The following is a 15,933-nucleotide window of genomic DNA, read 5'->3' as shown; positions in this document are numbered from 1 at the left end:
AACATGACAGAATGTTTGTGTAAATATTGTCTGGTTTTTTGTAACTGACTGGAAACAATGTCCAGTCTTCTTTTCCCCCTCCATCCATTATGATCTTGGCTGTGATAGTGAAGGCATTGGAGGGATTTTCTTTTTTTCCTCTTTTTTTGATGGCACATATGTTTGGAGTAAAAAAAGGACTATGCTTATTGTTTGCTTTCAGCTCCTTTAGTATGTGACCCATTTAATGGAACTTGAGCCAATTTCAGTTTAATTCCTTGAATTTCTGACTGCATTCACACTTCTGAAGTTCTTGTATAGATAGAAACTTGTCCAGGAAGGACTAACTGACCTAAAGATGCAGTACTTCCATGTTGATTACTCTATCTCTGGTCCTTGTAAAATGTTAGTTCCTATAGTCTACCCAAACCACAGTTCCTTGTTTCTCACTGACAGCTCCTGTGTGGCATATTGTTGCAGTGATGAAAAAATTGTGTATGTGTGTCCATCTGGAGAAACTGAGCATCCAGCATACGTGTAGTGTAGTTACCAAAGAAATAACTCTTGTAGAGCTCAGACCTTGTGGAAAGTTTTCTCACCTGAAACAAGTAATATAAAATACAGAGGACCTGTGTGTTCATGGTTGGACTTGATGACCTTTAAGTTCTTTTCCAACCTGAGTGATTCTGTGATTCTAAAGGTGGTACAATATGTTGTGCGTGTGTGTGTGAATTTAATCTCTAAAAGATTATCAAGAAGCAGACCTGTTTGTTAGTACTTCTCTTTGCCTGCTGGACATGTAAACGAATGTAGCCATTTGAGATTCTCTTAATAATTCTTCCAGTTTTTCTCTGGACCCAAACTAGCCTGAAGATGAGATCATTCCTGAGGTTTCAGTAGATGCTTTGCAGAGTTCTGTCCAGGAGTTGGACTGAGCCCGGGTTTTCCATGAAATGCTGTTCTTACCACAAAGTAAAAAGCTATTTACTCTCTCTGCTATATCTGATTGCATTGCAGAGTACAAAGGAAAGGTAATGGTGGATAGGTCCCTTAAGATCTTGTGTGTCAGATGAGGATGACACGTGAGGTCCCTTATGATCTTGTGTGTCAGATGAGGATGACACGTGAGGTCCCTTATGATCTTGTGCTCAGTTATGAGGATGCTGAATGTGTGAGGAAGAATTTCTAGATCTCCACTTAGTCGCATGAAGTTTTGTAAGCATGAGATGCGGACAACACTGTACATTGCACAGTGTACAGTTCCAATCTTACTGTTGGATTCTTTCTCAGTATTGGAAATATTTAACAGGGAAATCTGCACTAGGTGAATGTAGTAGATACTCTACAGTTACGTTCTGTGCAGAATGCTCAAAAGGGACCTGTATCTTTATCATACTGAGCCAGCTGCTGAGCTGAAGGAACAAAGTTGGTGCAAGCTTTGACTGTAATGAAATACATGCAAAAGGTTGCATCTTTCTCATTCAGCCTTTGTTAACAGAGATAGTACTTGCTTCCATCCAGGGCTTTTTATTGAAGTGGGATGTTGCCTTGTCCATACGTACGTGGAAAGGGTAATCTTTTGAGTCCTTGAATTAAATTTATTTAGTAGCTTTCCGTGCATCTTTCAAATTTTCTTCCCTTTATAACTTTGCTGTATTTGTGTGGGGTCCAGATCCTATGATTTTTATACATGTATTTTTTTCCGTATTTGCATCATGTAGGTGCACGTAGGCACTTTCTGATTCTGTAACTGACATGTTTGGTCCTTTTCTGGTCTTCTTACATTCCAGATGGGTGGACTTCATGTCATTGAGAGTCTAAATCTCTGAACATGATCCATTCCAGATGCCTTACTGATTTCTACATAACAAATTACAGGAAATTGTGTTACAAGTTGTTCTTGATAGAGCATGCTCTTCAGAAAACAGAGTATTTTGTACATGAGTGCTCCTCTGACTGTGATAAAATACCCGTCTTTTAACACAGAAGAGACTTTTCTTCTTGAGATCTCAGTGCCTTAGCTCATTTGCTCAGTTATTTTTATTCTGCTCTGGAAATCTTTTTATGAGTGAATGATGATTTTATGATTTTATTTTTGCTTGTTAGAAGTTAAGCAGAGTATGCGAGTTACCAAGAGGGGTTGCTTGACAATAAGCAGTGCCATTTGTTTCGTGTTCTCTTTTCTCCTTGTGATTCAGTGTCTTTCTGATTGCAGTATTGGGATGTGTGTGGTGGTGAGTGGTGGTTCCAAAAGCCTTTTTACATACTATTTGGACAAAAGAATTCTTTCCTCTTCATTGTCTGTGGTTAGTCAATTAGAATAAATTATGAGCAAGTGGACTGAAATAATTTTGAGTATTTCAGCTTTATATTAGCTTTATTTTAGCTACTGCATTTTCTTTGCATATCTTGCACTGTAGCAGAAAAAATTGTATGTCTGACTTGTGATAAAAATACACAACAGTGATGCAGTGTGATAAATGTGATCCATAATCTCTTATACCATAGTTTCTAAGCCTATGGCATGGTTTACGTTACCAGATATATGTATGTGAAAATTTGTGACCTATTTAACATTTTGATGCCGTGTTCCATCAAACATCTACAATTACTTGAATATTGTCCCATTTGTCCATTCTTCAAGTGCTCCTCATCATCAAACTTGCATTTATTTATTTATTTATTTGTAGCGAGAATATAGAAAGTGAATGCTGGAGAATGGTCACTTACTTTTCCTCTTTAAAGTGAGACAAACAGAGCAGGTTACAATCTTGCTTATGCAAAAGTGACCAAATAAATAAAAAATAAGATGATGTCTTTGTTAAAAAGATTTTTGGCAGTATTTTCTTCTATATGTTTATTAGTAGTCTTTTTAAAAATATACATACATATATATATTACAAAATGACTTTGTTTACAGATAGCAGATCAGATGTTCTTTCATAGTGATTATCGGCCCCTTATCCGTGATGCCAACAACTTTGTCCTGGATGAACAAACACAGCAGGCTCCACACCTTATGCCTCCCCCATTTTTGGTTGATGTGGATGGCAACCCGCATCCTGCAAGGTATCAAAGGCTGGTTCCTGGTCGTGAAAACTGCAGGGAAGAGCAACTTATTCCTCAGATGGGAGTGACATCTTCAGGTATGGAAAACTTATTTGGTACATCGTAGCCTCTGTAGTTGCTTTTAGAAGTTAAACATTTTCTCTCTCATGTTGTTCTTTTTCTTCATTTCTGGGAGTAGTAGTTCATATAACATTGAAAAGTTGCATTGTTTTTGGCACTCATTGCTTGTGACAGAAAAGTAATTGCTTGTGATCAATCAGATTAATACTAGTTGATGCTACAGTACGAGTTAGCTTGGAATTTGTTTCACTTTGAGAACAGCATGTGATGCTGAATGAGCTTTCAGTTGATCTCTTTGATTTAAGATGTTGTACATCAAAAAGCCTAAAAGTCTGGTCGTCCATAGATCAGTTGTAACAGGTAACAACTGAAAGAAGAGAAAAACATGAAGCATGCAGGTCTTTTTCCTCTGTAGATAAAGACAGTCACTCTACTTAAGCTTTGGTTTGTTATGGGAGCTCTTAAGTTTTGATAAGGATGGAAAATCTATGACTTTTTTTGAAATCTTATAGTACACGTGTGCTGTATATGATGAACAGGAATACTTTCTGCCTGTCACTGTGGAACACTGCCTAGACGTGGTCCATGTGGGTGGTAGTACGGGTGGGGAAAAATTTAACAAGTCCTCCAATATTTTAGGAAGAAAAGCTGCTCATGAGGCACTTACAAGAAGGAAAAAAATAACCTTTCTCGTCGATGTATGCCATTTTTTATCTCTTTAGATAGTAGTTTTGAAGCTAAATTAGAGTTCCATGAAGGACTGATTTTTACCGTGCTACAGCTGCAACATGGAGAAACATGGCATTCTTAAATTCTCCAAGTCTGCAAGTGTACTGGACACAGTCTTGAAGATAATATCCTAAAACAAGCTGGACCCTACACATATGCTCAATATTATTACATTTACTGATGATACGTGAATGACTATAGAAAGATTATGTCTGTAATGTTTCATTTCATAGCAGGAAGCCTTCAGTGAGGCTGACAGAGGGCTGGAGAGACAGAGGATTTTTATTTTCTACCACCTTACAGTTTAGCAGCAGCAAATGCCATTTTATCCAGAACTAAACATTGTTTGTGTATGTTCCCTCCCTCTAAGGAAGCTCTTTGAAACTTTATTGTGGGAACTGCTAGGTCTCACTCAGAGCACTGGCAATTTACTTCTTGTTAAGAAGTTTTATGTAGAAGCCTGTGAGAGTAGGAGTAGTTCAGATATTCGTGATTCATTTACTCCCTAAATGTTACTTGAAGCTCTTTTGAACCAGGTGTATCAGAAAATATCAAGTATGCATCTGTCTTTCTGACTTGATTTTTTGAACTTGCTGTTATTTGTGAAAGCAAAATTTCACAGGCTGGGTACTTAAAAAAAAATTCTCTTTCTTTGGAAGCAGTTTCTTTTTTTACAGTTTGGGATTATTTGTAGTATTTCCAACTGTTTTCATAAGACAATACATTTACTTGTAAGATCACCAAATAAATCTGACTGCCTTGCTACACATGTCAGAAAACATCCAACTGTGGTTATGCAAGGGTTCACTCCATGACTTCTGCTGTTCTGGTGAAGTTGGCTACAACTAAACCAACTTCCAAACTGAGAGCTCTGTCTTCAATATTTATATTCCTACTCTGCAGCATAATCAGTGTGACTTCTTTCTTGCCACAGTCCAAGCTGAGTATTTCATAGCAAAATTGCTGTAATATTGAGTATTTCATCTTGCAAAGCTTATACCACGATATCTCTTTGGATGATACTGGGAAAATAGTTTCTGTAGCTTGTTTCTTTGAACATTGTCACCCCTCAATATGAAGTTTTGCAAGTTCTGCTTCTGCCGACAAGAATTTTCCAGTCTCTACTCCACCATGTGTTTAACTGAAGTTTTGATTAATGTGTTCTGTGATGCATTTGGGGCAGGCTGAGCACACAGTTCACACAATCACAGAATTCTAGGCATTGGAAGGGACTTCTGGAGATCATCTAGTCCAAACCCCTACTAAAGCATGTTGCAGTAGGTCACACAGGAGAGTGTCCAGGTGGGTTTTGAATATCACCAGAAGACACTCCACAACCTCTATGGGTGGTCTGTTCCTGTGCTGTGCAACCTTTATGTTGCCCTGATTAAGGTTACAACAGTTGTGTTAATCTTATGTATTTTGCTTACACTTGATCAAATTTAAATCTTTATTGGAATCAGTGGTCACCTTCACCCTGCTCCAGGAAATTTAATACAAGAACTTAAGAAAAAAATTATCCTATTTTATAAAAAAGAACACCAAGGAGAAGACTATTAAAAGTATGTTTTAGCCAATACATCATCAAATTATTATGTACTGTACTTGTAAATTTGAAAGCTAAAAATATAGATGAGCAGTTTGTGATACAAGATACTTTAACATATGTGTGTTTGTTCTCTTGTCTGTTTTACTTTTCAGGATTGAATCAAGTCCTTAGTCAACAAGCAAACCAAGAAGTGAGCCCACTGGATAGCATGATTCAAAGACTTCAGCAAGAGCAGGATCTGAGACGTTCTGGGGAGGCAGGAACAAGTAGTACCAGCCGGATAAGCAGAGGTAAATTACACAGCTGTGGTGAGAGTGTTCTGGTTTTCCAATGGAACCATCTGACAGTTGGAGAAATGTTAATTGCATATCATTTTGTATGATTTTGTTGAGCTGCTAGAGAAGGAGTGCAGAATGATAGGACATCATTCATTTTTTGTCTGTTGTTTTTCTGCTTTTGCAAAACTTCATAATTATTCACATGACAAAATTGTCTTCATTTAAGTTGCGTGCTCCCTTGGAGGATTTGCAGTGGCTGTGTGGCTGTGTTCCCTCAGGTGAAACTATTTTGCAGTTTAATCTGGAATTGCTCATCTATTTGAGGGAAATCTGAATTGTCTCAAACAAGGAAACAGGAGGGAGAAAGAAGGAAAAGGTTACTTATATCTCAGAATAGCTATTCCATGTTTTAATGTAGGTTACAGGGTAGTTTTCAATGCTTAAAAAAATAAAATAAATAATAATAAAAGAATCTTGGTTGATGATCGATCTGAATAAGCAAGAATAATGTGTGCAAAGTGTGGAAAAACGCTTGAGTCTTTGCTACGATTGTAGGTGTTTGTAGGATGCTGCATGTGTGGGGTTTTTTGTTGTTCCCATTATGGTTTTTTTGCTTGTTTGTTTTGATCGTTTGGGTTTCTTGTTTGAAAATCTTGCAGTTTGGATTCCGAGTACTTTGCAGTGTTGCGGCTTCTTTTTTTTTTTTAAGGTAGAAAATAGTTTAAGAAATATACTGTCTGTGTGAGATCTCCCTTCTTTTTTTAATATAAAATCATTTTAGAGAACAGTAGCACAAACTGTCGCCTTGTAAACATTTTCAAAGACAGTGAACCAATGAGACACATGACAAGTTACTTCCCTTGAGCTGATGCCTCCATTCCTTTTTGGTATGGCTTTTTAACATGGAATTCCGAAGCCCTATAGAGCATGTTTTGGAAGTTATAGGAATTGCTTTAATATTTGCTTCCTCCTGAAATAATAAGTAAAAAAGAAAAGCTTGTTCCTTCTTTCCATTCATTTTGAAATTTTCTTTTTGGATGTTACCCTAACCATTTCCAGTTAAGTACAACTATTGCCTTTTGGTTTTTTTTCTAAGCATCTGTAAGTTCTACCTCCGAAGTTCATTCACCACCAAATATAGGATTAAGACGCAGTGGACAAATTGAAGGTGTGCGTCAGATGCATAGTAATGCACCCAGAAGTGAAATAGCAACTGAGCGGGACCTTGTGGCTTGGAGTCGGAGGGTTGTGGTGCCTGAACTGTCTTCTGGTGTGGCCAGGTAAGCAAAGGTCCTGTTTGCATTTCATGAAATTGAATGTTGTCACAGTCCTATTTGTGAAGAGTTTCTGTCTTCTGTGGTCTCAATTCTTATAAAATCAGTTTGTGTGAAATAGTTCTTGTTTCCTTGTCACTTGAAAAGTCTTGGAATTGTACAGGTAATGTGAATAAAAAAATAATGATTTTGCAAGTGGTAAAGTAATTCAACTTGCACATGCAGTAGAGTCTAACTGCCTAGCTGATTTCTGACTTGTACCATGGCATTGCAGTATGTTTCCGATGCATTTGTTCCTAACATTTTACAGCTGGAACACTGACCCATCGAGTGCCTGAAGTGAACTTTGATTTTCAAACTTGAAATAACTTCATTTAGTTCAGTAATATACTCTTGTGATGAATACTTCTATCAATGAGGCAAAAAACCCTCCTAACTGCATCTGGGCTGCCCAAACTTTTTGAAATAAGATTGAAATTCTTATGTAAACAAAGGATTTTCTGAATGGTTAATTTTGAAAATCATTTCAAGAGAAGATAGACACTATGTTGATGTATGAAGGTGCAGGTTTTCTTTAGAATCAGAAGTTGGCATCTTGAGAACTACAACGAAAGATACTTTTCACTTAGGTTTTTTAGATTCTGTGTATATTTCTCAAGACAGTTGCCTTAGAATTTAGAATAGTGGCTTTGGGAATAGTTAAGTCCAATGTCCTTTGAACAGAACGCAGCCATGTACTCAATTCTTGCCACTTGAAATCTTTATCTGGAAAGGGTAATTTTTGAAGCCAGTTCTGACTCTGCTCAAAGAAATGACTGTTCAAAGCACGTCACAACTATTGAACATTTATTCCATGACTCAGTAGAGAAGTGTTAATAGTTTTGCTTTAAGGTTAACATCTTAATTTTCTATTTTCAGTCGGCAGGAAGAATGGAGAACAGCAAAGGGAGAAGAAGAAATAAAGGTGTATCGATCAGAAGAGAAAAGAAAACATGTGATGAGTCACATTCAGAGAGAGAACAAAATACCTACTTTCTCTAAGGTAAGCAGACACTCGTACTTTATCACACTAAGAGGCATAAAATGAATGTTGTTTGTTAGGCCACGTGAGTTTGCGTAACTATTCTCGGTTTTAACTTTGAAAATCAGGGGCAGGGGAGTCTGTTTATCTCCACAGAATGAGGACATATGTCCACACTGATTTTTCACTGTGCTCTGAATAAACTGAGATTGCTCTTAGAACTCCCCTGCGTGAGAAGCATTGTGAATCTGGTTCTTGGAATGTGCTTTGCTGTAGGGTGGCTGTCACTGTTGATCAGTACATCTTGATGCAGATGTCTAGAGTATGACCTAGTGTTCTGTGGAAACGTTAAATTAATACTTAAGTCATAGCTCTTTAATGCATTTATGTTAGCCTCCAATTGAGGAATTGGGTATTTTCTGTCTTGCTGGGCTAATAATTGTTATGCAAATTTCTGTGGTATTTCTTAAAACATGCATTTTGCTGAACATGGAATGTATTTTTCAGAAAAGAATAAAAGGGGAAAGAAGAAATAGAAGGGAGCAGGCTGTGTTAAAAATTACACTGTCATCGTAACTGATTTTCATAAACCTTTGAAAAAAAATAAATCTTACAGCCTTTATAGCAGTAAGAAAATGAAGGCTGCACATTCTGTATTTACAGAAATGACTTCAGATCTTTTTAATTTAGAAATCAGTTTTATGTGTTCTTCACATTCTCTTTATGCTTTTGTAACCAGCCAATAATTTAGCATTTATTTATGCTGAATAACCAACCAGAATCTCTAATGAAAGAAGTAAACATTAAACAAATGGAAAGGAGAACACATACCTTGCTTTCCTTAATATTCTAAACAGGACTATTTATTCCTTAATAAAGACCTTAGGAAAATACATGCCTCCAGGATTTCTTGAAGCTGTCCACTGAAAAGTAAAAATCATGAAATCAAATGTGGAAAAATCTTAAGAAAGTAAATGTATAAACCCTGTGCAGATATTGACCACACACTTAATTCCTATGATATATAATTAACATTCTTTGGGAGGAAGGGACTGATACTGTAAACAGTCTGAAATAAGTTTAATGTGCTGAGTACTGCTTTCAATTTCTTTCTCAAATGTCTTGCTTTTAAATTACATGCATTGCAATTAAGTGTTTGCTCAAGAATAACTGAAGATTTTTTATTTTATTTTTTTTCAATTTATCTGCCAAATTTTGTTTCCAGAGATATGAAGCTATTTCTCCTTCATGGTCTTGGAGGTAGTCATGGTAGAATATCATAATATGATATATGGACAGTTGGCTGAATATGAGCCAGCAGTGTGCCCAGGGGGCCAAGAAAGCCAATGACATCCTGGCTTGTATCAAGAATGGTGTGGTGAGCAGGACTAGGGTAGTCATCCTGCCCCTGTACTCAGCATTGGTGAGGCCTTGCTCCGAGTACTGTGTTCAGTTTGGGGCACCTCAGTACAGAAAGGACATGGAGGTACTGGAGCAGGTCCAGAGAAGGGCAACGAGGCTTGTGAAGGGCTTGGAGAATCAGTCCTATGAGGATAGGCTGAGGGAGCTGGGGCTGTTTAGTCTGGGGAAAAGGAGGCTGAGGGGAGACCTTATCGCTCCAGTACCTGAAAGGTTCTTACAGTAAGAGTGGGGCAGGTCTCTTCTCACTGGTGTCAAGTGACAGGATGAGGGGAAATGGCAAGTTGCACTGGGGTAAGTTTAGGTTGGACATTAGGAAACACTTCTTTACAGAAAGGGTAGTTAGGTACTGGAATAGGCTCCCCAGTGAGGTGGTTGAATTGCCATCCCTGGATGTGTTTAAGAGCCGTTTGGATGTGGTGCTCAGGGATATGATTTAGCAGAGGGTTGTTAGAGTTGAGGTACTATGGTTAGGCTGCGATTGAACTTGATGATCTTTGAGGTCTCTTCCAACCTGAGTAATTCTATGATTCTTTGATTCATAAAATTTAATAACTCTTTCTCTCAGTAACAACGGAAGATGTTCCAAGCTAATTTTAAATAATAAGGTTGAAATGAGGGGATGTATTTTGATACCGAATTGTAGAGTTTCTTCCTGCTTACTTAAGCTACATCTCAGTCAAAACTTCTCTCCTCTGAGAATTTATACTGGCTTACCTTTGTATTTTTAATTGGCTTATAGTTGTCCTAAAATATCACTGTAGCATAAAAATAGTGGACTAGTTGGTCTGGAATTTTGGTTTCAGCGATTGTTTTTATTACATTTTTGAAAGAAAGAAAATGATATAGAAGTTGTCCTATGTATTCCTTCTAGACATTTCTTCCCTTACAGTCCTACAGAGGAACATGTAGCTTAGGAAAAACTTTCCTCACTTTCTTCTGTTAACCCAGAGAAGAGTGTGTTCTTCATTTATCTCATATCTGAAATATTTGTGATCTAGATTCTTATGACCAGAATGTATGGGTTTATGAGTAAGGTAACTTGGCCAACCCATTAGGCACTTTCCTCCTTTATTCTCAGGAAAGTGCAGACAGTCAAGATCTCTGCATTTTAGTATGAAGTTTTCCATTCAGTAATTCTTGTTGAATTCAGTAACCATTTGCAGACATTTATAAAAGTGATACCACATGATACTTATTTCTTATGGCATTTCAGAAAAGAAAACTTATATTTTGTTTATTCTTTGTTACATCTTTCATATTGGAAGACTTGGGTTGATGAGAAGTGTAATGATAATTAAAATCCTTTGAGATAAGCCTCAGAGGGATTCAAATGTAAGCAGATATCAAATGGACTTGAAATAAGCAATTCTGCAGGGAGAAAAGGGTGCTTGATCCCAACTGGTTAAGTTTCCCAGTTAGATAAAATGCTGTGATTTTAGTAAGTTTTATTGCTGTGTATCATTAGCACGAGTACATTCTTGCTTTATAGAGTCAAAACAATAGGAGTAGTCATCTGAAATTGTCATCTTCTGTAATCCATAATAAAATGAAGGACAAGGGAAGCAAAGCAAGACTGATCTCATTTCAAAAACTGCAGTGAGACTTTTTTGATTTTTCTTTTTTTAAATAGGAATTAACTCAGCAGCTCTTCTGTTGCATTTCTTTACGGTGACTGTGTGACTTTAATTACAAACTGTGTTACACTGAAGATACAACTAGAAAATACCATTTAAATCTTTCTGATCTTTCAGAAACAGCAGGTTCCGATACTCATACCTTGTAATTTATATTTCAGTGACGTTGCGACTGCAACCCTTTCCGTAGCTTAGTAGATTCTTAAGAATTTTGTGAGTAGTCTAAAGAAGATGGGTATCACTTCAAGCATAATATCAGGGAAATATTTCTTTCCAGTAATATTCAAGCCTAAAAGTTATAGCATGAAGAATTGTACAACATTGTCATTCTACAATAACATCAGCTGATCTTGAAAAAAGTTAAATATTGTTCTAATTAAATTTCAATTATACTTGTGCGGTAGGAAATACTATTTTTATATCAACCTGTGAAATTTCTGTCCGTATAATAATGGTGAAGTAATATTTTTTACTCTTCTTGATAAAATGACTCAGAAATGTGGAAGAAGAAAAGTGGAAAGGAGAGCAGGAATTAATCATAGCATTTTGGATTCCAGGCCAAAGTGTAGATAAATAGGGGAAAACAGAGAGCATTTATAATAACTTTTTAAGGAGATTCCCAAGTCTTATTACAAATTTTTATTACAGGGTATGTTGAAAATTAGTTGTGAATAACATATTTAACAATATCTGTAGCTTAGCTTAAGGTCCAGTATTTGGCAAACTGGTATTTTTAATTTATAACATATCCAATTTATCAACATATCTGTTGATGCTGGGGTTCTAATATTGGACACCTGCTTGTGACCTACTACTTTGCTAATAATAATAAGACTGATTTCTGTGGTGATAAGGAAGAAGGAATGATTCTCAGAGCACATCCTGCTGGCGAGGAAACAATGATAGCTTATCAAGATTCCTGCAACTGTATAAAAGTGTATTAGTGCTTTGCTTCCTTCTGGAGTCAAGGTCTTAAGAACAGTAGAACACAGTACTTTAATTTGGAAGTTGCTAGGATGCCTCTGAGTTTCCACTGTATCAGTTGGTGTTCAGAAAAGGTGTAAAGAAGTCCTTCAGCTCTGTCCAGATATGTATCTGTCCCTTTCAAATGCAGAAATACCATCACTTGTATCTCACAGGAAAATTGTTCTGACAGAAGCTGTAGTTTCTAACGTATCAATAGATGTGCTCTGATACTGAATGAAAGCCCTGGATATGATACAAGGTACTTGTCAGCATGTGTGACGGTTCATCAAAGTATACAGAGAGAGTGAGAGTGATGATTGAACCTCAAATCATATGTAATCTTGGCTTTATTTTCAAACTTCACATTAGAGAGTGCAATTTCAAACTCTTTTCTTTGGAATATCTATTGAAAAAAGACCTATCAGCTGTGTTCCCTCAGCCATTGTTGAAGAGGATGGTCATAGTTTCCGTTTCCAAAAAAGAAAAAAAAGAAAGAAAAGAGGAGAAAAAAAGAGAAACAGCTTTTACTGCCTTTTCTTTCCACTGAAAACTTTATCTTTAAACTTTAACTTTAAACTTACCACCAAATAAATGAGGATCTGCATTGCCTACAGCCCCTCATTACGTTTTGGCAATGTTGTGGTGAATAGGAGTGGTGTCAAATTGCATGTTTTGGCGGGATGTGTAAGCTGTGTACCTTTGTGGTCTCTGCTTGAGCAGGGCGGTTCGCTGAGGTGATCTCCAAAGGTCCCTTCCAACCTCAGCTTTTCTGTGATCTTGTTCCTCGTGGGCAACAGCTTTTTAAGATTCTTGTTTTGATTTTCTAATAACCAATCTTATTGCTGAACAGAAGTTGGTGTGTGAATTTTTAGGAGTTTTAGTTCTATAGAGAAAATGAGTAAGCAAATTTAGTGTAGTTTTACCATAGTTTCTGCAAAATTAACGCTTGTTACAGAGGGTACTTGACTCATTTGTTTCGTTGGACTTAGCCAGTCTCATTTCTGTTGTCATTAGTTCTTCATAAAATATTTCATGATGCTAAGAGCTGGATGGGCTATATACAAAAGCAGTGATTCCCAGTGGGTTTGCTATGAAAGTAACAGAAACAAGTTGTTGTAACAGTGGCTTTTGTAACCTGTCAGTAATCAATCCTGAGAGCCTGACAAGAAGTGAGCATCCCTAGAAGGCTGAGGGCAGAATGTACTGTGTGATGGACTGAGCTGCTAGTCTTAGGGCTGCCTTAGAGCTGGTCTGGGTAACAACAAGGCAGCTCAAAGAGATCTGGCATGTGCTGCCAGTGAGTCCAGAAGGAATGCTGTAGGTTTCAAAAGTCTGGGCAATCTTGAAATGTTGATTGTTAAGCAGTCCTGCTAGAAGTGTCTTCAAGCAGCTGTGCTGTCAGCTTCTCAAGAGGGGGACATTCGTGGCTTTCCCAGCTTGAATTCACTGGACAGAATAAACAAAACACACTTAATAGAACACAGAGTACTGTGTGTTGGTCCTGTGCGCTGCAGTGGAAACCTTAATGGTATTACACAGCATTCTGGACTACCCAGGTGGACAGGTGCTGTCATTCCTGACAAAAAAAACATGCGTCTTCCAACATAGAGGATAAGAGAAAAGCTCTAGCTATCAAGCTTCTGCATTTGACTAAGGAAAAGCACATCACAGCTGCTTAGCAAAGTTTTACTGTGTTTTTTAACAGGAAGTTGTTTTTAGTGAGGAAAATTTAACCTTTATGAACCAACTTTCATCATATAGGGACAAGAAAGATCACAGTCACAGAACAACCCTGTCTGAAAGGGACCTCAAGAAATTATCAGGTCCAGCGTTTCATGGGAAAAGGGAGCCTAGATGTGATATTACCTAGCACCCTCTGCAAATGCATCTTGAAAGCCTCCAGAGATGAAGTTATTATTCCATCTCTTGTTTTTTTTGTCTGTGCTTTCTTTACAATGTTTGAGGTTTTCTGATGAGGTTGTCCCTATTACTGCAGAACTGGTTCCCTTTCTGGATGCTATATAAATGTTTTAGGGCTGAAAACTTTTTACACCTATACTGTATGGGCCTCAACAAGGGGGCAGATTTTAACTTGGGGATGATGGGGTCCACACCAGAGTAGCTTTGTGAATCTCCATGAGGGCTGATGTCATAGCTTTGTCTTAAACGGGGGCAGCATAAAATAGCAATTACTTCTGTTTTGGAAGTGAGGTGATACAAACCTCATGGAATAACATTACAACAAAATGCCATTGTTCAAAAAGAAAAAGAGTCTAAGAAGACTAGCTACAAGCAGTATGTTCTACTAGAATGCTCGGATAATATTAATACCTTTCTGCTGTTTGTTCCAGTTCTGCTGACGTTTTTCAACTATATCATCACTTGATAGATATCAGGTTTCTGTTAGGGAAGAAAGGGAACACGGGGGGAGCATACCACCTTTTGTTGCATCTAGGGAAGAGTGCAGAAGCTGTTTCATTGGGACTGATCAGGCCTGAAGTTCAAGTACACATGTGAAAAATATTACAACAGAAATCTTGAAATCAAGATGAAAGCACTTAAATGCTATGTAAGAATGGGAGACCAATATAGGGTTGCATACTTCAAGTGTTGAAAGCAATTGTTTGCATTACATTGTCTAAGCTTTGTAAGAACTTGTTCTTTACAAGTGACTTTCATTTATTGAACCATTTCGTGCACCACCTTACCATTTAAAAGCCTTGACATAGCATATAGAGATGACTATTACTAAGGGTTGCGTTATTGTGTAGTGTCTTTAACAGATGTGATGCTTTAGGTGAAAAAAAAGACATGCTTGAATTCTCCAAAGAGAATGTTCTCCTCTAGACAGCGTTAGTTTTATACTTGTGATGTGTTTTGAAATTTCTGATGTTGTATCATCTACCTACAGCAAAAGCTGCTTCCTATAATACAAATGTTAAATAAAACTGTGTATACTAATAAGACGCATACTCAAAAATAATCTGTTTTGATTCTCATGTCTTCGCAGAACCATTCTCATGATCATTTACTAGACAGTAGTGACTCAAGAAAACAGCAAGCTAACCAGCACAACTACCGTACGAGGTATGCGGTAGAAGAACCTGCAAGGCCTGCTGAAGAGTTAGAAAATGGACACAGTTCCTCAGACGTAAGAGCCTTGTTTTCATTTCTGTTTGTTAAGCTCCTGCTTCAGCCAATTAAGCTTCTACTAAGTATTTTCTTTGTGCGTTTTCATTTATTTCTTTAAAAATCAATGTTGAATCATGTTTTCATGTGCATTTATGTGTGTTCAGTTTTGCATAAAAATTGACAAAAAGGGATTTAACGAAACCATTTTGCAAAATAAATGCTTGCAATATTAAATCTTTCCCAGATGAGCGAACCTAAAAGCGTGGCCTGTGTAGCCTATTAGTATTTTCACCTGCGGGCAGTCTGGACAAGATGACCTCTAGAGGTCCCTTGCAGCCTGTGCTTCTGTAAAGTAGCTACAGTGGAGAAATGGGTGTTTATAATTTGTCCTGATTTTCTTTGATAGCAATTAAAAAATAAGAAAAAATAGGGAAGCACTACATTAAAAAGTTCTGGAAATAATTTTCTTTAGAAGAAAACTAGCCTTTTGAAATGGGGATTGAGAAACACCAGGGACTTGCCTGTGTGTTGAAAAATATTGCTGTGTTCTATGCATCTCTGCAAAAACACTTCATTTCCATTCATCTAAAGAAGTGTGAATTCCAAAGAAAATACTTTGTTGTTTTTTTTTTTTCCTGTCATTGTCCATCTCCACTCCTCTCTGCCCTTTGATAGGAAGGGGAAGTAGTTGTTGCCAGTGGTGGAACATCAGAAGATGATGAAAGAGCATGGCACAGTGATGGCAGTTCTAGGTAAGTGACAGTACACCTCAATGTTCTACATACCAATTTAATTAATCTTATCTTTACTTCAAACAACC

At 37.3% G+C, this 15,933-nt stretch overlaps 1 protein-coding gene across 2 annotated transcripts in view; it reads left to right on the top strand.

Annotated features, from left to right (window-relative positions):
• Nucleotides 1-15,933, top strand: part of PHIP (pleckstrin homology domain interacting protein) — a 103,075-nt gene that overhangs the window by 57,840 nt on the left and 29,302 nt on the right. For both annotated transcript variants that reach the window (XM_072331402.1, XM_072331401.1), the window contains exons 17-22: nt 2,900-3,125; nt 5,539-5,676; nt 6,761-6,944; nt 7,857-7,980; nt 14,992-15,132; nt 15,789-15,865. In XM_072331402.1, the coding sequence (XP_072187503.1) occupies nt 2,900-3,125; nt 5,539-5,676; nt 6,761-6,944; nt 7,857-7,980; nt 14,992-15,132; nt 15,789-15,865 (890 nt within the window). The remainder of the gene's footprint in view (nt 1-2,899; nt 3,126-5,538; nt 5,677-6,760; nt 6,945-7,856; nt 7,981-14,991; nt 15,133-15,788; nt 15,866-15,933) is intronic.

This window comes from Excalfactoria chinensis, chromosome 3 (genome assembly GCF_039878825.1).
Source record: "Excalfactoria chinensis isolate bCotChi1 chromosome 3, bCotChi1.hap2, whole genome shotgun sequence".
Classification (NCBI taxonomy): Eukaryota; Metazoa; Chordata; class Aves; order Galliformes; family Phasianidae; genus Excalfactoria; species Excalfactoria chinensis.
This window is presented reverse-complemented; position numbering and strand designations above follow the sequence as displayed.